Source organism: Eschrichtius robustus, chromosome 18 (genome assembly GCF_028021215.1).
Source record: "Eschrichtius robustus isolate mEscRob2 chromosome 18, mEscRob2.pri, whole genome shotgun sequence".
In the NCBI taxonomy this organism is placed as follows: Eukaryota; Metazoa; Chordata; class Mammalia; order Artiodactyla; family Eschrichtiidae; genus Eschrichtius; species Eschrichtius robustus.
Window position 1 is genome coordinate 16,433,400 of NC_090841.1, and position 27,204 is coordinate 16,460,603.

Here is a 27,204-nt window from a genome sequence, read left to right on the forward strand (position 1 = left end):
CCGTGGGGCTTGCAGGGTCTTAGTTCCCCAACCAGAGATTGAACCCACACCCTTGGCAGTGAAGGCACGGAGTCCTAACCACTGGACCGCCAGGGAATTCCCAAAAAGTACATTTTAAATAACAACAATTAATTCACCCCCTCACCTCCTTCCTCCCCTCACCAAAAAAGATAAAGTTGTGGGTGTGTGCTTTGGGTTTTCTTTGCAGACATCAGTGATTAACCGTAACCATAAACTGAATACTGTGTATAAAAACAGCGAAGAATGAGGGTAGTGCAATAATGTTGGAAAGTCTTAAGTTTTTACAAGATTTTCTTAAATTTTCTATACAATCAAAGCATCTACTCCCAAAGTGGGATTATTTTGTCTCTTCATCTCTGATCCTTATTCCTCTTACTTCTTTCTCTTGTGTTGCCTACTACCTTCAGTACAGTGTGGAATAGTTGGTGTCAGTTGTCACCTGTCTATTCTCTGTTTTAATGGAAATTATTCAAAGGTTTTACCATTGCGGTTGATGTTCAATATAGGATTTTTGGTATATGTCCCTCTCGAGATGTATAGGCTGAGATGCTTTAATCTCTCTTTCTGTCATTTAACAGTTGGACCATTAAAACAATGGCTTCCTAAAGAAGATGAGGGGAAGGTAGAAGTGGCCTCTGACATCGAAGTAGATGAAGAACAACCAGAACCAAGCTCTGATGATGATGATACGTAAGTAGGTCATACCTAGATGCCTAAATGAAGCACGGGATATAGTAAAAATGGTAAAAAGTTAAAGTGCTGTTGTTGAGGCATAGAATATAGCCTCAAAGACCCAGCTAAGGAGACCAAGTTTTCCTATATACATGGGTTTGTCTCTGGGTTCTCCATTCTTTTCCAATGGCTTTGCTTTCCCTTTCTGCATCAGTGATATTCTGTCAGTTACTATGGCTTTATTGTACCTTTTGATGTCTGGTATGGCTAGTCCTCACAACTTCCTCTAGTCTCCATATAATTTTCTTCAAAATTGTCTTTGCTGTTGCTTTTTACTCAATGTATACATCCTTGCATTCTCTTGTAAAGTGTCAAGAAAAACTTTGTTGGGATTTTGATGAGAATGAGATTACATTTGTTGATTAATTTATGGGAATTCACATCTTTGTGATTATAAGTCTTAACATCCATGAATATAGAATAGCTCTCCATCTATTTATGCCTTTTAAAATATTCTTCAGTATTTTTGTAGTTTTCTTCATGATATAGATACCACTTAACTTTTTTGTTGCTGTTGCCGTTATTAATGGGGTCATTTTTCTCCTACTACATTTTGGCTACCGCTAGTGTATGGAACACTGTTGATGTTGTATCCTGTAACCTCACTGAACTCTCTTATTAGTTCTAAAATTTGGAGTCCTTTGAAGTTTAAAATTTTTATTATAATTTACTTTTAAAATAGGTAATATATTCACATGGTTCCAAATTCAAAAGGTACATTCTTTTCATAGTCTTTCTGCTATCTCATTACCTCTGCCACACAATTCCCCTCCCCAGAGTCAACCAATCCAATCTGCTTCTTGTGCATACTTCTCCTGAGAAATTCCATTAAAATGTAAGCAAATCTGTATATCTTGGTATGTGTGTATTCCTTTTCTTTTTTATGGAAACAGTTTCATAATGTAGGTACTATCTCACAACTTCCTTTTATCACTTAGCAGTGTATCTTGAGTACCTATCATAATATACAAACAGTAGTATATAGAGAGTTTAAATTCCCAGAACAGCAAAGTGTTGTGTCAAAGAGTATGTACGTTTGTAATTGGATAGTGTCAAATTGCCCTTCACAGAGGTTACACCTATGAACACTTCCACTGACAGGGTATGGAAGTGCTTGTTTCCTTGTACATTTCCTTGCTCAGTGTGTTACCAAATTTAGATCATTGCACAGTTGATAGATTTTAAAATGACATTTCAGGTTTGTTTTAATTGGCATTTCTTTTATGAGTAACGTTGCCTTTCCATATGCTTAAGATCGATCTTTATTTCCTCCTTTGGGAATCAGTTTTATTTATAGCCTTAATCATTTAAAAAATTTAGGCTATTAACATTGTGTTGATTTGGGGAACTTTTTGTATTTTAGGGAAATTAGTCTTTTAGCTGTAATATGTTTCAAGAATATTTTCCCCAGTTTTCTGTTTGCTTTTTGATTGTATTTATAGTGACTTGGGCCATGAGGAAATTTACTTTTGTCTACTTAGATTTATCAATTATTTAATAAAAAAATGATACCAGAATTTTTTTAGTACTTTTATGATTTAATTTTCTATTTAGTTAAATATTTTGTTCATCTTGAATTTCACTTGTACTGCAAAGTGTGGCTCCAACTTAATTTTTTCCCCAAATAACTCCTTACTTATTCCAACACCATTTATTGAAAATCTTTATTTTTGATACCAATTTGAAGTGCCACTTTTATGATATACCACATTTTTATGTGTATTTGTATCCAATTCCTATTCTTTCTAGTCTAATTATTGTATTATAAACATGTTTATAATATGTTTTATTGTTTGGGGGGGGCTTTCCTTTTTCATAATTTTCCTGTCTAGTTTTACTTGTTTGTTTTTCCATGGGAACATTAGAATCAACCTGTCTAGCAAATAAAGGAGGGAGGGAGGGAGGAAGGAGGGAGGGATGGAAGAAGGAAGGAAGGAAGGGAGGGAGGGAGGGAGGAAGGAAGGGAGGGGAGAATTTTCTCAGCCTTCTTCCTTTTTCTCCTGGTCTCTATTATTGCTGATGCGAAATCTGCTATCATCTAATTGTTTTTCCTTTATAGATGTGCTAACTCTCTCCCTAGTATTTTCATAACTTACTTTTTCTTCTTTCATTCTTATGTTTTGCTATGATATCTCTAAGTCTGGATTTATCTTTTATCCTCCTTGGTTCACTTTCTTCTGAGAACTCATGACTTTCTTTAGTTCTGGAAATTTTTTACCTATTATTTCTCCAAATATCGCTTTTCTTATTCCCTCCATTTTGGCTCTCCAATTAGATAGATTCTAGAGCTTCTCAATCTGTCCCCAATAACACCTAGTTGTACTTTCATATTTTAAAAATATATATTTATTTATTTAGGCTGCGCCGGTTCTTAACTGTGGCATGCAGACTCTTAGTTGTGGCATGCATGCAGGATCTAGTTCCCCGACCCGTGGCCCCCCTGCCTTGGGAGTGTGGAGTCTTGCCCACTGAACCACCAGGGAAGTCCCCTTTCATATTTTTTATTCTTTGTTTCAATCTAGGTGAATTCTTGAATACTGTTTTCCAGTTCTCTCTGGGTATCATCTATTAGGTTTTTAACTTAAATGATTACATATTTCCTAATATTTATAATTATTTGTTCTTATATTTATATGTTCTTGCTTCATTCTTGCATAATTGTTTCCCATAATTTAAAAACATTTTAAAATGGATGTTGTGCTTTAATTTCTCTTGTTGAGCATACTTACTTTAAGGGTTTTATCAAAATCCTCTGTCGATGCCAGTTATAAACAATCTATAATAAAGAATAGAAGAGAGTTTTATTCAAGCAAAACTGAGAACTATAGACCAGGAGTGTAGACTCCACCACGGAAGAAGAAAGCCCTCTGGAGAAGCATGGTTTTCAGTACAGTTTTATATCTTGTCAGAACAAAGAACAAACATCAAACATGACAGGGGTACATTCCTTCAAGGTTTCAAAAGAGACAGCTTAGCACATACACAGTGAGTCAGCATGACCTTGGTGTCTGGGAAGGGACCCTCATCTTTGAAGGAGTATTAGCATTCGTGTCATAGGAACAGGGATCATTTATCCCTATCTTCAGAGTGGACACTCTTTTTTTTTAAATTTATTTTTGGCTGCGTTGGGTCTTTGTTGCTGCGTGCAGGTTTTCTCTAGTTGCAGCGAGGGGGGCTACTCTTTGTTGTGGTGCGCGGGCTTCTCATTGCGGTGGCTTCTCTTGTTGCGGAGCACGGGCTCTAGGCGCGCGGGCTTCAGTAGTTGTGGCTCCCGGGTTCTAGAGCACAGGCTCAGTAGTTGTGGTGCACGGGCTTAGTTGCTTTACGGCATGTGGGATTTTCCCGGACCAGGGCTCGAACCTGTGTCCCCTGCACTGGCAGGCAGATTCTTAACCTCTGTGCCACCAGGGAAGCTCCCAGAGTGGACACTCTTTAATGGTTAAAGCAGATGTACAAGTGTGTTTGGCCATAAGACAGGCTGTTCCAGGTCACATAAAGTATATGCCAAATCATGTATAAGCCAGAATGACTTCCCCATACCCCAATATGTGAAAATTTCTTCCAGTGCCTGCATAAAAATAATTTCATCTCAAGTTAGTTCATGGTCCAACTTAAAAAAAAAAAAAATTTGTTGCCCACCTTTCTTACCAGTAGATTTATTCTTGTGTTTTGGAATTTTAGTTTGCAGGCTCATTTTGTTTTGGAGGTTCTTTTGTATTTTGTGGGTTTTTTTGGTTTTGTTTTTAAAATCTTCTTCCCTCCTTTCCTATCTCTTGGCATCTCCTACATATCTGACAGGTTTTTGCTTTCTTCATTGGGTTCCCCTCCATTCTTCCTAAATGGAACCCTTGAAGAGCTGCTCTTCAGTGCAAGGGTGGTCTAGGAAAAAAGCTCAGCAATGTGGCTTGTCTGTCTTGGCTCAATCTCTGGGAGAAAAATACTTCCTGAGAAATTTATAACCATGGATTTGCCTTCACTCAGATTTGAAGTTTGAATTTACAATATTTGGATGGTCTAGAAACATGTACATTGAAAACTTAACATTAAAATTAGCAGTAAGAGATTGTAATACTCTGGGATCTCTAGAAGAAATACATATAAAACACTCTGGAGAGATACAGCCTCAATCCAGGTTACAGTGAATTTCTCTCTAAAGCACTGCTGAAGATGAGCTCACAATTAAAGACTAAATCCACTATGAGAGACAGCAAACACAACAAATAGCTAAATTAGGTCATAAACAACTTCAGATAATATTATGAGTATTTAATATTTGTATAATAATTACTATTGTATATTTAAAATTATTTCACCAAAATAAGAAAACATGAGAAAAAAGCAGGTCTATCAAAAAAAGAACTGGAAGATTTGATAATCAACCAATAGAACTTCTGAACGTGAAAAAAATCTTCCAATAGAAATTAAAATTCAGCAGTTTAAAAACAGAATAGATAGAGTTAATGAAGGAATTAGTAACTAGAAGATAGATCTGAGGGGAAAAATATGATCGAAAATGTGAAAGAAGTGTTAAGAGGCATGAAGGTGCAATGTATATCTAAAAGGAATTCCAGAAGAAGAGAATAAATGAAAAGCAATATTGAAAGCAATTATAGCTGTGAACTTTTTGTAATTATTGAAAGTCACGAATCATGATATCTGGGAAATAAAAGAATAATCAAGCAGGATCAATGAAAAGAAATTCACACGGACATATTATTACGTTGTAGAGGAATGGAGACAAAGGCAAGATTTTGTGTAAGCACATACCTGAGTAATGGCAGCTTAACACATGGGAGCTATAATTACTGGTCCACCCCGAATTGAGGATCTCCAATTTTAGGGGAGTCCTCTGTGATACCTAGCAATCCTATGCCTGGTCAGCTTCCCTCCAAACCCTCAGTCATGCACACTCACCCCCATCCACCTTGCTCTCATCACGTGCCCTGCCTTCTACTTCACAGGGGGGGTGTTTTGTAGCTGGAATTACCTCTGTTGTGTAGATCCATGAATCTTTTACACATGCGTTCTTCACTCCTTCTCCCTCCCTATCTTCCTTCTCAGAGGAAAGCAGTCTCCCTTCCTGTTGAAAGCGCCTCCTTACACAGGTGCTCTTAAGTCCCAGCCTTTCCTCAGTGACCATGTTGCTATCAATTAATCTACCTTTCTCCTGTATTTTCAACGTCCATTACTTACTTCCTCTCAGCTTATAAACATGCCCAGATCTCTCCCATCTTGAAAAACACCAAAAAGAACCATTGCCCTTATGTTCTTGAGATAATACTGTCCTTTCAGAGCAGGGCTCCCCTCAGAGGAGTTTTAGCTCCTTGCCATCACTTTTTTAAACTTCCCATCGCTTTCTTCATCCACTACATGATGGCTCCGGCTGCAGACAACTCTGAAATATTCCTGCAGAGGTCATCTATTACCTTGAAATTGCCAAGTCCGATGATCATTTCTCAGTCCTCATCTTATGTGACTGCTCCCTCTCTCTGGAAATTCTCTGCTCCCTTGGCTTCCATGACAAACACTCTTGGTTCCTACCAGCTCCTCCTAGGTTTCTTTCCTTTGCCCCTTAAATATCCGTGATCTTTGAGATAGTTTTCTTGGTCTCTTCCCTTCTTCTTTTCTAAAAGCATCAGTGTTGCAGCCTTAGACACAATTTTAATTCCTGGTCCTACTAATTAAGAGCTGTGAGATCTTGGGCACTTTTTTTAAACCTCTCTGAGCCCAGCTTCTTTATAAATCGATGATGATAATGTCCACCTCAAGTGTTGTTATTAGTAGATGAAATATAGTATGTGTAAAGTGCTCCAGGGCAGTGACTGGCACATAGGAAGGGCTCAATATATGGCAGCCGTTTTATTATTTGTTTCTTTTTTTCTCTTCCCTCCTCTTCTTTTAAACTAAGAGTAGATGGATATTAATAAATACAATAAAGGTTATCGAACACAAATCCAGCTAAACAGAATACTGATTCTCCCAACATTGGTTGTTTATCATCCTTAGAGAAACCAGACTGATACGATAAACAATTTATTACCTGGGTGAAAAAGCAACTTTCAAACTGGTCAAGTAGGGGTGGGGCATGAGAAGGGACACTAATTTTCACACGTATTCATTCATGTTTTGATATCCCAAAGTTGATTTTTACTGCTTATTATTTCAGAAATTTTGAAGAATCTGAAGATGAGTTGAGAAATGAAGTAGTAAAATCCCTGGAAAAACTCTCCACTTCCAAAGAGGCAGAAAAAAGGGAAGAGGTTTCCAGTTCCTCTAAGGATGCTGAAAAGAAAGAGAGGGGATAGGCATACAGAAATATGCAGAATTAAATGAAGGTTTGGAGAGTATTTTTAACTCCATCTGATGACAAAATTTGTATTGTCGATGAAGACCCAGGAACATCAACCACCAGTCAAAATATACAAGTGTGATTATTGAACTTTTTCTTAAGTAACAAGTTAGTATCTATTACAGCGTCTCTTCGGGAACAGTCATAAACATGCATTTATTGTCAGGGTTTTCCAGTAATCCCAAGGCTTTATTAGTTTTCTTCTCAATTTAGACAACAGGACTAACTTCTGAATGTAGAAATTAATATTTTTACGCTAAGAAATCTTTCAGATAATATATGTGGTTGGCAGAGTAATGTGGCTCCCCTCACCCCACAGGCACCCAAAGATGTGAATATATTTTTACCTGGCAGAGGGGAATTAAGGTTGCAGATGGAATTAAGGTTGCTAATCAGCTGACCTTAAAATAGGGAGGTTATCTTGGATTATTCAGGTGGGCTCAGTGTAAGCACAAGAGTCTTTGAAAGTGGAGGAGGGAGGGAAAGGAGAGAACCAGAGAGGTGGCAGCTGAGAGGGATTCAGCCTGATGCTGCTGGCTTTGAAGATGGAGGACGGGGCCACAAGCCAAGGAATGCAGGCAGCCTCTAGAAGCTGGGAAAGGCAGGGAAACGGATTCACCCCTAAGGCCTGCTCTGCCAACGCCTTGGTTTTAGCCTAGTGAAATCCACTTTAGATTTCTGACCTATGGAACTGTAAGATAATAAATTTTTGTTGTTTTAACTAAGTTTGTGGTCATTTGTAACTAGTGATAGAAAACTAATATACAAACGCATTAATTTAAAATAATGACTCTGTCGTTTTATGAAACCATGACTTTGAAATTTCTTAAGGTATACTGAACATGCTTTTCTGAAGCTGATGTTGACACTTACAGGAGTAAGGTAATTGAGCAAGGAGAGGAACAAGGCATGTCAATTATGTACCAAATAATTTATTGTTTCATTGAATTATTTTCTAATAGTTTCAAATGTATAGATTATAAACTTCTGGAAGGCAGGGACTATATCTGGTCTTTGTTTCTTATGATGATCTTTTTATATATAGTGCTTAGCACCATGCTAGAAATGTTTCTTAATTGAGTAAGTAAATACTAATACAATTTCCTCATTAAGACTGTAAGCTCTTTGAGGCAGGAAACTAGACTTAAACTTTTTGTATTAATTATAACAATCCCAGTGTTGAACATGTACCTGGAGCTTAGCAGATACTTGTTGATTTGTTGTACCTGCTGTTATGAAGGACAAGAGTGGTTATATCTAAGTGGTAGAATTCGGCCTGAAATATCTGGTCTATAATGAAAATAGAACTAAATTGGCACATTGATGCATTGCTGAACCAAGTAAACAAAGATGAGGAGTGGTTGGTCAAATTATTCCTAAGGTCTGCTTAGTATTTACATTTGGTATAATATTAAATGTGGGGAATGTAAGTATCAAGATTTCCCTAACTGGGATGTGTCCAGTCTTTTCTATCTTTATTTTCCTGGTGATGTCTGAGGGGCTGTTCTTCCAACTTGGTGTACAGAGTACATTCTACTCTTTTAGGGCTCAGTATGGTCACATCATGAGGCTAAGAATATTTATCAATTTCTCACCATTATGTTAGTTTCAAACTAGGTAACACATGACCCTGAGGGATTGAAGCATCTTTAATTCTACAGCTCTTTTAGTGTCAGTATATACATGTTTAATTTACTTTCAGGACGTTATCTGGTTCAGACACTGAATCTGCTGGTATCATTCTCATTCTAAACAGTACCTGAAAGCATGAAAAATGAAACATGGTTCCTGAAAAAATCCCAAAGATCAATTATATACAGGAAAAAAAAAAAAAAGAAAAGGAATGTTTAAGGTCAGTGTTTAAGAATAAACATATCAGGGGCTTCCCTGGTGGAGCAGTGGTTGAGAATCTGCCTGCCAACGCAGGGGACACGGGTTCGAGCCCTGGTCTGGGAAGATCCCACGTGCCGCGGAGCAACTAGGCCCGTGAGCCACAACTACTGAGCCTGTGCTCCGCAACAAGAGAGGCCGTGATAGTGAGAGGCCCGCGCACCGCGATGAAGAGCGGCCCCCGCTCGCCACAACTAGAGAAAGCCCTCGCACAGAAACGAAGACCCAACACAGCCAAAAATAAATAAATTAATTAATTAATTAAAAAAAAAAAATTAAAAAAAAAAAAAAAGAATAAACATATCAGGTTTGCTCCAATAACAAGATGCTTGGCTAAAATCTCCTTTAGGTAACAGCCACCCACCCTTATCATTCATTCTAAGATTCTGAGTTCTTTGCTGTAAATTAGGAAGTATTCAACGTGATAAGTATGCATATCTGCAAGGTTTTTCAACCTGCTCCAGCCCAATTCACCTCACCTATCTTACACACACCGTTACCTTAATCATGTTCTTGAGGCCCAGTTCTGATTGCTTTACTCTGGTTTTAGGCTTGGCTACATCTGTTAAATTGAAACTACTGATCAGACCTGCATATGTCTTTAGAATAAATTTTGTTAGAAAAATCATGCATTTTGGTAACTATGTATGATATCTATCAATCAACTTGATCATTCTTTAAATAGTACCAAGAAGTGTTATCAACGCTTAACCTCCCTTCTAAGTGTCTTGTAACACTTATGCATGATCCAAATGAGCACATAGCACTAGAGTATTGGAACTGATGCTTCTCCAAAGCCAAGGGTGGCCTTAACTAGGGTGGGGAAAGAGGAATAGTGGGTGAGGTAGGGCAAATCACATGGGCATAATTTGATTCTAGTAATTTGCATAGCTTCTTGTTGTGGTTTAATGGAAGTAACTTTTTAAATTTTTATTGGAGTATAGTTGATTTACAATGTTGTGTTAGTTTCTGCTGTACAGCAAAGTGAATCAGTTATACATATACATATATCCACTCTTTTTTAGATTCTTTTCCCATACAGGTCACTACAGAGTATTGAGTATACTCGAGTTCCTTGTGCTATACAGTAGGTTCTTATTAGTTATCTATTTTATATATAGTAGTGTGAGAAGTAACTTTTTCATTGTACCCATTGACACATTTAGCAGACACACCTTCATTTATTTATTCATATCATAGTTCTGGACTCTAGGGTACATTTACATAATTAAATACACAAATATTCTGAAAGCACTGATAATCACACTAGCCCCTATCTCATAATTTTGTCTGGAATATGACTTTGTAAAATACCCTGAAAATTATTAAAGTGTATGAAGCTCTGTAGTATTTTATATGTCTGAATTCATTTTAAAAAATCTATTAAACCTGACAACCTATTCTTGGGTACAAGAGGCAAAACAGTTTTGTTTTGCCTTTAAAAACTTTTTTTCTTTCTTTAAAAAAAATTCTTGGCATGTGAAGCTTGGGAATATTAGCAGTAGATAATAAATAATTCAGAATTGGGAGACTACATGAGGGGTATAAAGGCACTGAACTGGGAAAAGTATCTAAGATAATAAAACCACTTCTTTAGATCTTATTTAGATATAGACTTTGTACCTATTAAATCTAAATCATATTTAGATACAAATAATTACTATACAAAGAACATGTAACATGTAGTTTGTTATGCACAACTGGAAATAAGAATGTGAATCACCACTGCTGTAGGTTCAAAACAGCATGTTTGGAGCACTCAAAGGCAGCATCTTACAGGAATTAATAGTCACTCAATTTCTCCAGGCAGACAGTAGCTGACATATTGCTTTGACATTCTTCATGGTATCAAGTATTCAGAAACAAACAAACATTTAACACCGCATTAGGAACACTGAAAGGAAACATACATGCAAATTTTCTAATGATAGGTTTGTGATAAATGAAAATCATTTTGAAGAAATTAGCTTAAAAAATGTTTTGTGGAGTTTCAGAATCCTTTCTTCCTTTCCAATATCCTCTACTTTTGCTCTGTCCATTTCAATCTCTTTATCTTCAGTCCCATGATTTTCTTTGGGTAGGTGGGTAGGCTGAGTGGGCAATGGTAGTGAATCTTACCTCAAAGACTAGCTATAAGATAAGGAAAAGCACCGGGCTGGGGGTCAGGACCCCCGGGTGGTAATCCTGATTTTGTCATTAAACAACTTTGTGATACTAACAGAATCAAAGTTCTTTAAATTGTTCCTGTCTGTAAAGTTGAAAATAAGAGAAAATTGGACTAGAGAATTTGTAGGGCTCCTTCCAGCTCCAATTTCCACCAGTTTTTCTTTTCTAAATTGAATACTCTCCAACACAAAGCTACTCTGGTGTGTCAGAACATCCTGGGACTTTGTTTTGGTGCTTTTTGATCTGATGACAGAAGATGGCCTGCAGACGAATCAATAATGTAACTGGAAGCAGATAACGAAGCTGGTTGGATTGATGAATGGACGAGAGGAGACTGGAAAGGAAAAATGTACCTCTTTCACATGCCCCTAACACAAAGGTGTATCAGACTGTGGAGGAGGTCAATTTACTGAACTAGAAGGAACTGATTGTGTATGCAGAAAATGCCAAAAGTTATAGTCTCAACAGCCATATCTGCATATATATATATTCACTTTTCCATGCTAGTTATTCAGGATAGGAGTCCTGTTAAATTATACTGATTCCTAGTTACTGGCTTAGTAACAAGAATCTACATAGGATTGTAATGCATTGATAAAGATAGGATCCTAGAAGACATTTACTATATATTGTTACCTTTAAAGTAACTTTTATAATTTTCAAAGTACTTTCACATACTTTCTGTGTTCCCTGTTTTCATGACAACTATGAAAGGCAGTGAGGACAGCCATTACCATCTCCAGGTTACAGAGAAAGAAGCTGACACTCAGAAAGATTAGGGAGCAGCTTTAGTGTCAAAAGGTCAGATGTTTGTAAATGATGAAGCTGAGGTCAGGCCCAGCTTTTCCACCTGCTAGTCCAGTGCTGTTTTCAAAATGCCACCTCACTATCTTACAATGCATGATGCTGATTACAGAGACCATGCGGATGGATCCAAATATTATATCTTCAATATCAGAAAAACAACTTACCGCGATGTTCTGACTCAGACCTCTTGAATGACTTCAAAAAGCTGACTTACAGCCTCTGGGACGTGAAAATGTTAAGGGATAATGAGAGGTCCATAAAAATGTACTGATAGCACTAAATATAAAACTATTTTCACAAATACCTAGTTAATGGATAGGATTACTGGCAGTACCCTGGTCTCTACATGCCCACGCACACACATAGAGCAATCACAGTGAGCCTGTCTTTTGACTACATGCTTTTAGAACATGATTAAGTCTGCTTAAAGTTTTTGTTCTTTTAAGAGGATCATTAGATAGATTCAAAAATTTTATCCACAATACTGCTTGAATTTAAACGTACCAGAATTTTTCTGTGTTCCAAAAATGTCAAAATAATTCTGAAGTACTAATCAATTATCAATCACCCATTTTTTCCCCAATATTTCCTTTTTTCTAAAAGGAAATTCTCTTTCCTGATTTCTAAAGTAAAGTGATTTGATAAATAGGATTTTAAAAATACGGATTATACCAAAATTAAGATTGTTCATTTTTTTCTTTCAGACCCATATTTTTCAGAATTTGAGACCAAACACTACTCTAAAATTTTTATATTTAAACTATATAAGGTTACCTTTTCCATTTAGGTAATTTTGCCTGGTTCCACTGAAATAAATACCTTGGTTATATACGTACTGCTAAGGGCCTTGCTTAGACTAACTTTATTACAATAGGGAATGAGTTTAGAAAAATATTAACATATGAAGGTATCTAACCATTTTATATAAAATATCTTTAGTTTGTACAGGTATGGAATTATTGAAATAATTTTTCCACAGACATTAGGAATGTCACTTCAAACTCCTGATCGGAGAATCTGCTTACGGATGCACGAGCATTGTTCCTGATTTGGAGTCTCTTTTCTGCAGACATGGAAAGAATATGGGCCATAGTCTCAGCATAGTCTTCTTCACTTTCAGCCAGAAACCCAGTTCTCTCGCCTTGGTGAGGAACGACAATGTCGAGCTTCGGGCCCCCTGAATTGTGTGCAAGGACAATCGTGCCGGCTGCCATACACTCAACAATTCCTGAGAAACAGAAATCATGTCGTCTTTTAAGTTTCTGAATGTGTTCATAAGAACAAGGATGAGCAGAACGCTTTACAAATTTTAAAAGATTCATGGGCAATTTAAGTAAATGTATGTCTACAAATTCACTCATTTAACTTCCCTGGTGAAAATAAAATAATTTAAAGTTTTTTAGTTATCAAAGCTTCATAATAATGCTACTTGTCTTTACTAAAACAGACAGATAGAAGAATAGTCTATAAAAAGTAAATATACTGCAGATAATAAAACAAAGAAGACTAGAGAATGTTATTAGCAAGATGGTAGATAACTAGTGGATATTAAAAGATAAAAAGGGGTAAAAAAGATATCAAAAACATTAAAAGTTGAGTATCGGTGTTTTAATCTCATCGAAAGAAAATCTCTGATTGTGACATTTTTCCTGATATGTGAAGCAATCCATTGGCAAAAGTGTGTATATTTTTCTTCCTGTTTGTAAGATTATATTTAATGATATTCTTTTCTTTGTCAAAGACTCTCACTGCAGGCGGTGCTATTTCTTGTGCCTAAGAATGTTTCTGAAGATTGCATCACTAATGATGCTTGCCAGGTTGGGTGTACAGAAAGTTTCTCACATCCTGTTCAAGTTAATATCAAGCACATGTGGATGCTTTAGGGTGAGGCTGTAGTACAGAATGCATACATTTTGTCCCCAGGAAATCCGAGACAAAGCAGGTGCTGGATGGGGTTTTTTTCCTATTCCATGAGCTGTGTTAATTCTATCTTTGGTAGGCCTTATGCTTGAATAAACCAGATGTCTAATCAATAAATTATTTTCATGCTCAGAATTTCAGGGTTTTTTGTTTTTTTTTTTTTAGAATTTCAGGTTTTTGTACTCTAGTGCATGTTGGTCTTCTTTCTTACTATAAGAAAACTTAACAGCAATGTGATTTAAGGTTTTGTTGTGTTTTTTAAGAGGGGGATGTGAGTGATTTAATTCATGGGTACTTTTAGAACCTGAAAGATAATCCCATTGCCTTTATTTTTCTAATTAAAGAATTCCTAAATACTTTGAAAATATAAAATGTTCCTGAATAAGAAAAAAAAAGATATCAAAAACAAAATGTTCAAATTACAGCATTAGGAGAAAACAGGAAAAAAGTAAGCCATCTTCGTGAGGCACACTAAGTAAGGCTGGTGCTTTTGTTACTGCCTGGATTTCTGGCAAATCTGAGACAACTGTGTGCCGCCCAATAGCAGTGCTGAACTAAATGAAAGTTTTGATTAGTTTCTGCCAAATGATGTAGGTGAGGATATAAATTATTCTAGCCAGCCTTTCTTACCCATGTTTCTAGAGAGAACTAAGCCCTTCAGAAAATGATTTGGTTTACTGTTTTCTTACTTCTCCAAAGGATGGTACAGAGCTGATATCATCCTAGATGCACAGAAGTTAAATCATTAACAACTGTTTCTTCAACATGGGCGAAATCTCTACAGAATTTTCTGCTAATGCTTTAATTTGAACTCTTATTTGAAAAATATGGATTACACCATAATATTCCGTTCCAGGCTGGATACCGTTCCTCTGTACTTTCTTAGAGACTCTGACCTAATCAATTTTACCCTCTCCCTCTAGAATCTTCCACTTCTCCCTCTCTACTGGCCCCTTCCTATCAGCACTTAAGCTAGCTCAAACTCGTAAACACAAAGTCTCCGTGAGGGTGCACATACACATACACACACACACACACACACACACACACACACACACACACACACACACACACACACACACTGTCTCTCTCTCTCTCTCTCTCTCCAGGTCACAAGTCCTCCCCTGGCCAGCGTCTCTCCATCCTCCTTTCACAGATAACTCAGGGCCAGCGCGGTCTGCACTCACCAGCTCCACTGGCTCATCTGCGCTCAGCGCTCCACTCACCCCCCACCAGTGACCCTCGCGCCCACTCATCTGGCGACACTGCTCTCGCCCAGGTCGCCCACCATGCCCTCGTCTTGCCCAGCATCTGGGCAGCACTGGAATCTGTCGCCCTTTCCCTTCTTCCCTAAACCCTCACTTCCCTTGGCTTCCATGACTCTCTGCCTGGCTTTCTTCCTTCTCCTTCACTGGCTACCCTTCTGCCAACCTGTGGCCTCTCACTGTTCTCAGCCTTCTGCACTGCGGGCCCCCTGTTGCTCTACAGACTCCTCTTGGGCCATCCCGTCCACATCCACGTCCACGTCCACACCCACCGGGCTGCGGTACCCACCTGGACAACTCCGCAGTCTGTACTCCTGGGCCAGCTCCCTCTCCTTACTGCAGACTCACACATATGAGGCCACACACACACGTCCCCCAGCCAATTCCACCCCACATGCTCGAAACTCAGCCCCTCACCTGCCTCTGCTCTTGGAGGCCTCTGTGGGCGAAAGCCACCACCATTCACACGGCTGTCCAAACTGAACACCTGAGGCCATTCCAGTAATGAGCACACAATAAATAAAAGAACCAAAAGGTTCTTCTGAGGAGCCTACCTGGAGACAGGCGTTCTCGGCCTTTGATGCACAACAGAATCACCTGAGGGGCTTTACCAAAACACCTCCACCTGGGCCCACCCAGAAATTCTGATCTGGCTCCTCAGTGGGATTAGCATGAGGCCCAGGAATCTGAACCAGCACATAGATGGGGTTAGGTGGGGAGAGAAAATACAGTAGTTAAGAGCAGAGGCTGTCTGGATTGGAATCTGGGCTCTATCTCTTACTGTGTGACTGAACTTAGGCAAGTTCTAAACCCTCTCTGTGTCTGAGTTTATAAAATGGAAATAATCATAATACCTATTAAGTGAAGTTCCAGAGAGAGTTAAATCAGATAATGCTTGTAAAGACCTTGAGAGTGACCGCCACACAGTGAGTGGCCAATAAACATTAGCTATTGTTATTGATTGTTTTACAGGGTCTCAAATGAGGAAAGCACACTTGGTGGACTCGGGGAAGAGACTGAGGACTTGCTGAAAACTTCCGGAATATTATCATTTTATCAAAATCACCTAAAATGTATATCTCATGGCACCAAACAAGTTGTTTACAGGACAAACTCACCAATCCCAAAATGCTCGTTCCACATGGTATGCAGACCAACTGTTGCTTCAGACAAGTAATTCTTTAATTCATCAAATGGAATGTTTATTTTAAATTCCACGTCTTCTTGAACTCCTAGGTCCTCAGAAAGCCTTCTCAGTTGGTTTACCCTAAGTTCATCGTCTTGGTTACGACAACCTCCAATGAGGACAAGTTTAAGTGGAGGAAGTGACTCAGCCTCCTTTTTATTCAGCAATTTAGCAAAGGCTCTGATCTGCAAAGGATGATTCTTTTCAGGCCTGAACTGGCCAATCGAAACCAGTAAATGTCCTGAGGTTGTCTTCTCCTTGTGTAAGGGAATGTCCAGAAACGTCTGCACATCACAAGGTGGATAAACAACATTAGTGCAATTCCCAGCCTTCCACAGTGAGAGGATATGGTTTAGCGTCCAAGAAGAATTGACCATGACGACATCACTGCAAGAACCAGCAAGCCCATATGTAAAAGCAAATAAATAGTAGTAGATAAGCTTTACTTTGCTGAGGAAAGGATTCCTGGTGATGAAGGCTGCATTGTTAAATCCGACATTTTGATTCTTCACTACAGAGAGCATGTCAGTGCTGATGGTGGGATAATGAACATAGCTTCCAACTCGGCAACCGCCTAAATACTTAAACAGAGGAAGAGTGAAAGCGTAGCCCATCGAATCGATGTAAACATCGGGAACACAGTGCATCAGAGCTTCCCAGCCAAGAAAAATGGATCCCAGACTTTGGCCCAGCAGGGTGAAATGAGGATAGAGTGAATCTTCCACAAGGTAGCGCTTCCTTAATAAAACAAACTTCACTGGGCAAGTTAATCTGATGTTAAATCTTCTGAAAGCACCTTCCAGTATCTGTTGACCACTGACATCAGCATCACCAGTATAAACAACATAAACTGCTTCAGGATACCTAAAACAGGACGTAACAGTTAAGAATTTCATTAGTTTAGGTTAAAATCAAGCAAAACGTTGTAGATAATTATTTTCTCACAATCATAAAGAAGCTTATTTTTAGACTAAAAAAATGTTTTCCACTGTTTTTTTACTGACTCCACTCTCTCCTGGGTCTTCCACTGCCCTACAACTAAAATGTCAGTCCTCCAAAGGAGACTTCTAGTTCTTTGCTTTTCCCTCCACTAAGAGTTTTGCGTATAGCAGACATCAACAAAATTACTGATTTATAAATGAGACATTTTCATTTTTAAGAAGTATTCAAAAATTTTGACAACTTTCTCAGCATTATAATGGTAATGAAATATTAATAAAATATTCATAAACGAGTTAAAATTCACTAAAGGTATCTTTAGATAGGATCATAAATCCTAAAGCATTCGTGTTTTTAATCTGAGAAATGCACAAAGGTTCTAAAAGCTAGACCTTGTGCCTGCATCACAATTAGATACAATCGTAATGGAAATATGGAAAAGTACATTCTTACGATTTTAACACTTTGGGCTCACTCTGGCTGTGTTTATAGTTATTCTCTGAGTCATATACAACATTTATTAACTATCTAGTGTGAGCTACTAGGTTCTAGAGAATAAGGGATGATGGAGAGTCTTCATCCTCAAGGAGCTCAGTCCAGTGGAGAGAACAGATATAGAAACAAATAATGTGCTGTGTACTGATGAAGAGCCCAGGATGCTGTGATGTCTAAAGGCTGAGCATCTAATCGCTCCTCCCTAGCCCCCCTCCCAGCAACTAGATTGAGCCTTTTAAAATGTAAAAAGGATGGTCATCTCTGGCAGCTTAAAGATGGCCACAAAATCTCTGACACTTTTCCGGTTGAGAGGTGGATCTATGTCCCCTCCCCTGGAGTAACAGTGGGCTCTTGACTGCTTTTACCAATAGAATATGGCAAAAGTGACATTGTGCCAGTTTCTGGACCCAGGCTCTAAGAGACTGGCACCTTCTACTTCACTCTAAGGGGAGACAGCTGTCATGTAAGAAGTCCTGCTATCCTGAGACCGCCATGTTGTGCGCAAGCCCAAGCTAGTCACACGGAGAGGCTGCTTGGTGACAGAGATGCCTGACCCAGTCACCCCAGCCCAGGAACCAGATCTGTGAGTGAAGAAGCCTTCCGACAACTCCAGCCCCAGCTGCCATCTAACTGCAACAGTTTGAGCGTGAAGGATTCCAAACAGGGCCTGTCAACTTCCAAACTCTGAGAAATAATAATAAATTCTTGTTTTAAGCCATTCAACTTGGGGTGGTTTATTAAGCAGGAATAGATAAGCAGAATATCATCTCTCTGTTTAAAACCCTCATATGGTTTTCCACAGCACTTGGAATAAAGTCTAAACTACTCCCCCTGCTCGCTCAAGCCCTGCGTACCGGGTGCCGCCTCCCTCTGGAACCCCCCTCCCCCCAACTCTCTCACTTGCTCAGCAGGCTTCAGCCGAACTGGATTCCCTTCTCAGAACAAGCCAGGCTCCTTCCAGTCTGAGGGGACTTGCAGCAGTTGCTCCCTCTGCTTTGAATTCTCTTTTCTCACCCTCACTGTCTTTTCATAAAGTGAGCAGGAGAGCATACGTTTAGAACATGGGCTCTAGGAACTCAGTTCCCTTGTCTGTCAAACGAGGATAACAGTAACCACCTCGCTAGGCTGTAACGAGGACTGAGTCACCTAACACACGTGAAACACTTCAAACCACGCCCGGCAGACAGTAAAAGCTCAGTAAATGTCAGCTATGTTTGTCAGTCAGAATTTAGTTGTGCTATTTCCTCAGAGACTGTACCTAATTTACTCACTCTAAAGAGTGGAGTCACTCTCATATTACCCTGTTTGAATTTCTTATATAACACTTCTCACCATTTGATATTTTCCCTGTTTATTATCTTGTCTCTCTCTCAACTGAAATCTAAGGTCCATAAGAGGGACTTGATCTATCTTGTTCACCATTTAAACTCAATCCCTCAGAACAGTGCTTGATATTGGTTGGCCAAAAAGTTGGTTTGGGGTTTTCGTAAGATGTTACAGAGAAACCTGAACGAACTTTTTGGCCAACCCAATACATAGCAGGTCCTCCCTGCTTCCCCCACTCCCCAAATATAGGGAGATGGAATGAAAAGTGTACTGTAGCTTATGCTGAGTCAGGAAAGACTTGCAGGAATTACCTAAGGAGAAAAAGGTTAGTTCAGAGAAGAGGGAACACTAGATGGAAAGGCGAGGAATCCTGAGAGGTGTGTGATGCTCCTAGGTCAGTATGCTGGAGCTAAGTGCGTGTGAGGGGTGGGCAGGGAGGAGAAGCAAATGTGGCAGGAGCAAGACGAGAAAGTATCTTCCACGTCATACTAATTACTTGGATTTTTTTTCTCATCAGTCAGGTAGAGGAGTAATAGGGGTTGCTGGGGAGTATGAGTACAGATATCATGAAACCTGACCACTGCCCTCAAGGGTAATCTAGAGACAAGGCTAATGCACAGCGTTATGAGAAGGAAAGATCAGTATGGACTACAATAGGAAGGCTTCAAGGAGGTGGGAATTAAGCTGGGATTTAAGAAAATTCTCTGGATTTAGGCAGTTATGGGAGATGGCAGAGGATACACAGGGACGGTGGCTAGAAGCCAAGAAGGGCCAAGAATGTAGAAATGTAGAGCTAAGGGCATTACACGGGAAGACTCTGAAACTGAATGAAGGGCGTGTGCCAGGAAGTACGGTGGCCATGGAAGGATAACAGTTTTCCTCATATAATCAAACAATAATGGAACCTGTATTTTGCTGTGCCTTTTCTTTTCTTGTGGGATAGGGGTGGGGAGAAGGAAGCCTAGAACATTAAAAGATGTGTAACACCAAATTCTTTCTAACATAGTAACTTACTTAAGACTATCCAACTGATAATGATATCAAAATCAGAATCAAATAGATGCTTTCAGAGAGATTATTTCATGTGTGCCACCATTGACTAAAAATATTCAGGTTTAAAGTGCTTCACAGTACTTGGTATATTTCTGTTTATTATTTAATCTCTTCTCCACATACTCTCTCAAGTTATCCCCACTAAATTATGCCATAAAAGGGCAGATACTTTCCCTTTCTGTTTATCATATCAAGTAAAATGCAGTAGGATCTTGTAAGACAGGTTGGCATATGAGCAGTGTTTCCTTACTGAAGAATAGTTTAAAAAAGGAATCCCTGGCTATGACTAGAGAAAGATACATTCTGGGTGATGATTTTTTACAAAAATAGTAACAATGTACCAAATTGTTAAGAAAGATGCATACCTACTTTTTCTGTAGAGCCCTTAAGGCACACCATAACACTCTTTCTCCTCCTCCGCCAGCGTTGCAGTAGGGATGGAAAAATGCAATCACCGTTTGCTTTTTCCCAGTTTTGCTAGCTGAGCCCGACTTTTTCTTTCTCTGTAGCAGCAGTCTGATTCCCCAAAGGACAATGAGTAAACATACACATAAAACTCCACATACAATTAGCCCAGGGAAGAATAATGAATGAAAACACCTGAAATGAGAGGGGAAGGGGGGTGAAAATGGATATAATGCCCATTAAAAAAAAGAAAGGCTACAAATTAAAGTCTACTTTCACATAACTGCTTTATATATTAGCAGCAAAGGAAAGTTTTATAGCTTGTGAGTCTAACAAAATACTCAGTTATTAAAATTCTAATGCTACAAAATATCTAATGTCAAAAGTGCAGATCCCCTTTAATTCCACAGCATGCTGGCAATTCAATGTACTTTTTCTTTTTAATCAGCAGTAAAAATCAATGTTGAGCTACCTTTCTCCTAACTCAGTATATGTGTTAAGGGATTAAAATAAATTTAATTATTAACCTAAACAAGATATGACTGGGAAAGGCATCTGACCCTCAAAATGACAATATGTAACCCAAAGAAATATTCCATAGTCAACATTCCATAGTTAAAAGTTTGGTGAGACACTAAATCATCTTTATTATCTCACTTTGCCTCAAGCAGAATTTTTTTCTTTCTTTCTTTTTTTTTTTTGTCCTTGCCATGCAGCTTGCGGGATCTTAGTTCCCCAACCAGGGATCGAACCCGTACCCCTGCAGTGGAAGCTCGGAGTCTTAACCACTGGACGGCCAGGGAACTCCCAAGTAGAACAATTTTTGAGGGAAGGGGAATGGAGCTTAGATTTTTCCAGTTCAATTCTGAGTTTTGCATCTGATCTGTTTACATGACCCTGAAACCACTGTCTTCCCATGTGCCTCTGAATGAGATGCCAAAAATCCACGACTGTTCTACTTCCTGCATGTAGGCAGATTCACTCCCACAGTCACTGCTGCAAGGTTCCCTGTTACTGCCAGGTCGACTGAGGCTCTGCAAAGGACCCAGCCCTGTTCACCACCATATCCCAATGCCTAGCGTCATACCTGGCTGAGAAGGCAGTCAAAAAACATTTGTTGACTGAATGCAAAATTTTATTACACCCTCAGATGTCTCTTTTTTTTTTTTTTTTTGGGGGGGGGGGTTTCAATATGACAAATGTGTCATACCGAAGTGCAAAACTTTTAATAATAGAAACCGTTACCTTGGCTTTCTCACAACCTTATGAAACAGTACTTCATGTGTGTGAGAATTTTTTTTTAACATCTTTATTGGAGTATAATTGCTTTACAACGGTGTGTTAGTTTCTCCTCAGATGTCTCTTAAACTATGTTAAATTGTTTTCTCAAGGTATGGTTTTCTCATAGGGTTGGCTAATGTAGCTGGTACCTAACAATTTTTTTTAATACCCTGCCTACCCTTTATGAAGGATCTGAGGGGCCTATAAGACACAAAAACAATAAAATACTAAAACTTAAATAATGAAAAGTCAAGACCAGGGAACGTATACGGTTAAAGTATGTTGGGGGGTGGGGAGGGGAGCGGAGACGGGGGTGGAGGGCACAGAGATGCAGGTTCTCAATTTGTCCACAGTAGTGAACAGCAGATTGGGTTCTGGGCTGCTTAGTGACCAAACCAAATAGGGGGATATTCTGTGTAGTTACATCGTTTTCATTGTCCCTAAGTAGAAAACATACAAATTCTTTAGAGGAATAAATATTTTATTGATATTTAGTTTTGAAATAAATTTCTCATGTGGGATTTCCTATTGTGAACAAGTCCATTACTTGATGATTTGGTCTCAGGACACCTTTATACTCTTAAAAACTGCTGAGGACTCCATACAGTTTTTGTTTACATCAGGTCTCTCAACCACAGCACTACTGACATCTTGGACCAGATAATTCTTTGTTGTGTGCATTATAGAATGTTTAACTGCATCCCTGGTCTTGACGCACTGGATGCCAGGAGTATCCTCCCAGCCAGGACAATCAAAAATATCTTGAGACACTGCCAAATGTCCTGCAGGGGCAAAATCACCTCTGACTGAGAACCACTGTTACACTGATTATATCTACCAATATTTAACATATGAGACATTAAAACTGAGAAGCTTTTTAAAAATTATGAATCCATTAAAGAAATAAATCCATTATATAACATAAACATATTTTTATTTTAAAAAACTTATGTTTTCTAAACCAAAAAAAATAGTAAGGAGGGTGTCACTGTTTTTGATGTCTGGCTTAACAGAAGATAGTGGCTTCTCGTATGTGCTTCTGCATTCAATCTGTAATGATATGTTGTTCTGGTTCAAATATATGAAGAAAACCCAGGCTCACTCACATATGTAGCAGGAAAAGAGAGGAGTATTTTAAAATGGCCTTTAAATGGCCTATTCTGGCTACGAATATTTTTCTGTAATACTATACCAAATTAGACAAGTGGCAATTTCTTAACAGTCAATTGCAACATGGAATCTGAAACCCTATCAATGCCCTTTCCATGCTGTTACACTGAAATCTATTGGTTTATCTTGCCCTTTGAATGGAACTTTTCTGTATATGTGATTTTGTAACATTGTAACTTATTTGGGCAATATTGGTTCATGAGTTATGGAGAGTTTCCAAATGTTGACACATTTCTTTATACAATACCCCAAAATCACATTTGTTAAGATTACTACCAATCTCATCAGAAAAAAATCTTTTAAGTATTGGAAAATGGTCAAGGTCAGAATGGCAGATACAAGTTTCCCAAAATTCTAACTTTCACTTGAAAACTCAAACTTTATCATTAGCAACAAATTCTGTCACTTGTTTTCTTTGTTTCTGTTTTGTTTTTTGTTTTTTGGCCGCACACACAGCTTCAGGGATCCCCGACCAGGGATCGAACCTGTGCCCCCTGCAGTGGATGCACAGAGTTCTAACCACTGGACTGCCAGGGAATTCCCAGTCACTTGTTTTCTTTGAAGTGACAGGGTCAATCATTCATTTTCAAGAAAATATCTACTAAATACCCAAGTCAGTTTGTCTGTCAGTCGGTCTTTCAAATAAAAACTGTGTCCTGTAAAAAGTAGGTGTCTAATTCAACTTGCAATGTAGACAATCATACAAGAGGTTTTCCTTGAGATAACCATTTTACTTCGGTATGTTGAAGTGCTTTATGTGTTCCCCCCATTTTGTCATTTAGAATATTAAAAAGATATGTACTCAAGGGTTGAGATTTAAGAAAGTTAATAATTTTTACTGCTTCATCAAGGACATTCTTCAGAAAAACTGGCTTTAGCAAGTGCATGGAGGTGAAACACAATGACTACTAGTACAGTTTGATGTCACTGCCTTGATTTGTGCTAAGTAGCAGTTTTATCCACCATTACTTTTGCACTATCAGTGCAAATGTCAACAGAATTTAAGAGGCAAACGTTATCCCAACATTATTATAAAAATAATTTTGACCTTGAGGACCCACTGAAAGGGTCTTGGGGATTTGCAGGTGGTCTATGGACCACACTTTAAGAACCACTGCTGTAAAGGATGAAGAGAGTTTGACAGAAGTGGTAAGATTGGCCACTTAATGTTTGGAATATATCAGTTCATAAAAGCCGTATTATCTTGGATAGTTAGCTTTCCAGGACAAGACAAAAAGTCTGTTTAATTTAAAATGTAGCTGACTCACAGCATCCAAAGACTTTTATGGCATTTCCTTCAAATGACTTAAGTGGGAAAATAAATACGATAGGATTTTCAAACTAAACTATTCAACTGAAAATCAGAAAAAAAATCATATTAATGACTAAAGTTGAACCAGTCCTTTGTTTTGAGTCTGTTAGTTTCAAAGATACACATACAGGTTCTATAAAGAAATTTATTAAACATCCTACAGTACTTGCACATCAAAATTACCCATTTTAGAATTTGTTTACATATAACTAAAATGTGTGCCATTAAATATTTATTCATATTTAAACACAAGACTTTAAAAAGATAACTGTAATCAATAGTGAATCATTCCATTCAGCAAACTTTTATTTAGTCATTATTATGTGCAAAGCAGGGAGTTCGGGATATTTCAAATGGCAGGGAAGAATATGAACGCACTGAAAATAGACTTTTCTGTTCCAATGATTTAAATAATCATTACAGAATTTGAAGTAGAGGGGGCAATAATGAAGAAGAAATAATACCTGAATTTTGGAGAGAATACATATACACTGCCATTCAGGAGGCTATCGTATTAATGATAAAATTTCAACCTGAACAAAAATATGTAGGTGTTAAAAGAGCTGTGTAGGTAGAATATACTAGGTCTCCTGTTTTACTAGCGTAAGTCAACACATGTAAAATACAGTAGTATTACAACAAATGTGGAAAAAAGGTCTGGGAGTTTTTTCACCAAAATGTTAACAATAGTTATCTCTGAATGGTAGCATTCCTGGAGACTTCTGTTTTGCTCATTTATTTCCTAACTTTTCTACAAGAAACAACGTATTACCTATGCAATGAAGACAAAGGTATAAATATTTATATAACTATTCTTACATCAATCAGAAAAGAAATCAATGTAAAATCAAGAAGAGGATTCAACATAAACTTGACATTTAAATGACATATGCTAACAATGACAGTTCTGGTGAGTGAAAGACAAACTAAGATAAGAAAAAGGAAGACCCGGTTTCTTCTTCACCAAAAAGAGCATGATAGATTGGAAAATGATGCGTGGCTCAACCATAAAGGAAAATGAGGAATGAATGCGAATAATTTATGACAGACTAATAGGAGTGCGAATAAGCGACAGAAGAAGCTAAAGCCGGGAGGGAAACTCGAGCCCTCAGCCAGCAGTGGGGCAGGGAAAGAAAACGCGGTAAACTGAGTCTTTAACGCAGCCTCTTTGTCTATCTAGAAGACCCCAAAGGGAGAGGAAACGGTCACTGGCCTTGAGAAAATAGCTTAGATTCGTGACAAGGAAAGCCCTTCCTCTCAAACATTAGTCGCACTGGGAGGACAAGTACCACTGCGGTACGGAAAACGCCTGAGAGCCCACACCACCCGCTCCTCACCTCAATAACTCGCGCAAGCACCAACCCCTTTCAGCAGCCGCCATCTTCCGCCGACCCCCGAACTCGGGAAGCGCTTCGTTGTTCCTCTTCTCTATTGGCTCCTGAGGAAGCGTGCGGTCACCCCCGCCCACACAGGGCCGATTGTGCATTTCAATTGGTTGCTGGTAGTAGCTTCCCACGGCCTTCCAGCCAATAGAATCTCCCGCGGGGGTGGACAAGATTTCGGCGTGGCGTACTCGGGCCCGGCCCCCCATGGGCGGAGCCATAGGGGGCGTTGGGCATGGGGAAGGCGTGGCCTGTGATGGACAGCCGGCGATCCAGCCCTCGGCCCCCTCCCCCACTGAAGACCCCGCTCTGGCGCCCCCGCCCCCAGTCTAGAGCCTGCCGCCCGTTGGAGACCAATGGGAGGCTCTTGCGCGTCTCAGATCGATTTTCCAGGTGCGGAGTTCACTCCCGCAGCGGCTGCGGCATTTCGGACCCGTGGCGCCCTGGAGCCAGGCGCGGCGTTCCAGAGGGAGCTGCGCAGAGCGGACCCGAAGCCGGCCCTCGCCACGCCGCACCTTCGCAGCCGGCGGTGGTCGAGCCTTGGGATCTGCATCTCCCGCCCTGGTCTACGCGGCTCGCCCTCCCTCCTTTTCTCTACGGCGCACGCCCGAGGCTGAAGACCTCTGCGCACCGGCCCGAGAGGTAGCGGAGACCCGGGAGGGGGGACGGGTCCGCCTCGCCTGGGTTTCAGCTCGGCCGAGGACGCTTGGGCACCGGCAGGCCCGTCTCCGGGTGTGGGTGAGGGTTCCCGGCCCACCTTCCCCTCTGGTGCTCATCCCTGCGCCCCCCAGGACTAGGGGCGCAATGGCGCGCAAGTTTGAATTAGCCGGTGGGATGAGGGCTGACGATTCCTTGTCTGAAATGCAGGTGTCGGTTCGGGTTAGAACCGAACCACGAGGATGCCATCCACTGCGCGCTCCTCTTCTCCCTGGGTTTTAACACCGCGCTTCTCCTCCCCTGACCAGGTGACCTTGGGCTCTGGGCTGCATCACAGAAGAAATTAGTTCCTCCGGGAGATGAAGCCTGAGCAGGAGAGACAGATTACAGATCGTGAAAAGGCAAGTCGGAGAGTGAGTTTCCTTCCCGGGGCTCTGTGTGCGCACACATGCCTGGAGGACCTTTCGCGCCCACCCGGGGTCCTTGCTGTGTTCCTGGGTGTGCGCGGGGGAGGCCCGGCGCGTGGTTTATTAGAACACCCTTTAGGAAGGGCATGCTATTAACTGTTTTTCAGAACAGTTTAAAACGCACCACTTTTCTGTTCGTCTTCTGTTGAGAAGTTTGATGCTGGAGGGGTAAAGTGAGAGTTGAGTTGCTGTGTAAGATCCCTGATTGCTCAGTATGATTAAATTAGCTACCTTGAAAAGTTATTCAAGAGTTGGTGCATAGACCCTTTTATGATCTATCCAGGTCCTGCAACGGTTTTTTGTTTGTTTGTTTGTTTTTGAAGAACTATTTCGAGTTCATTTAAATTATGCAAGTAATACATTAGTGCGGCCTCTTAAAAT

The 27,204-nt window shown here is 39.6% G+C and overlaps 3 protein-coding genes across 3 annotated transcripts in view; 2 read left to right on the top strand and 1 right to left on the bottom strand.

Annotated features, from left to right (window-relative positions):
• The window catches only part of NEK5 (NIMA related kinase 5), a 64,508-nt gene extending 57,193 nt beyond the window's left edge, over positions 1 to 7,315 (top strand). Inside the window, 4 exon segments of the mRNA XM_068526459.1 lie at positions 600 to 711; positions 6,920 to 7,035; positions 7,038 to 7,102; positions 7,104 to 7,315. Coding sequence (XP_068382560.1) covers positions 600 to 711; positions 6,920 to 7,035; positions 7,038 to 7,102; positions 7,104 to 7,184 — 374 coding nt within the window. The 3' untranslated portion in view covers positions 7,185 to 7,315.
• Positions 7,316 to 9,286: 1,971 nt separating this feature from the next.
• On the bottom strand, positions 9,287 to 25,740 carry ALG11 (ALG11 alpha-1,2-mannosyltransferase). The gene is made up of 4 exons (XM_068526791.1): positions 25,655 to 25,740; positions 20,519 to 20,749; positions 16,269 to 17,200; positions 9,287 to 13,193 (listed from the first exon to the last, which is right to left on the bottom strand). The coding sequence occupies exons 1-4, from the start codon at positions 25,696 to 25,698 to the stop codon at positions 12,922 to 12,924; spliced, it is 1,479 nt and encodes a 492-aa protein (XP_068382892.1). The 5' UTR covers positions 25,699 to 25,740; the 3' UTR covers positions 9,287 to 12,921.
• Positions 25,741 to 25,941: 201 nt separating this feature from the next.
• The window catches only part of ATP7B (ATPase copper transporting beta), a 76,609-nt gene continuing 75,346 nt past the window's right edge, over positions 25,942 to 27,204 (top strand). The window contains exons 1-2 of the mRNA XM_068526455.1: positions 25,942 to 26,341; positions 26,665 to 26,757. Coding sequence (XP_068382556.1) covers positions 26,716 to 26,757 — 42 coding nt within the window. The 5' untranslated portion in view covers positions 25,942 to 26,341; positions 26,665 to 26,715. The remainder of the gene's footprint in view (positions 26,342 to 26,664; positions 26,758 to 27,204) is intronic.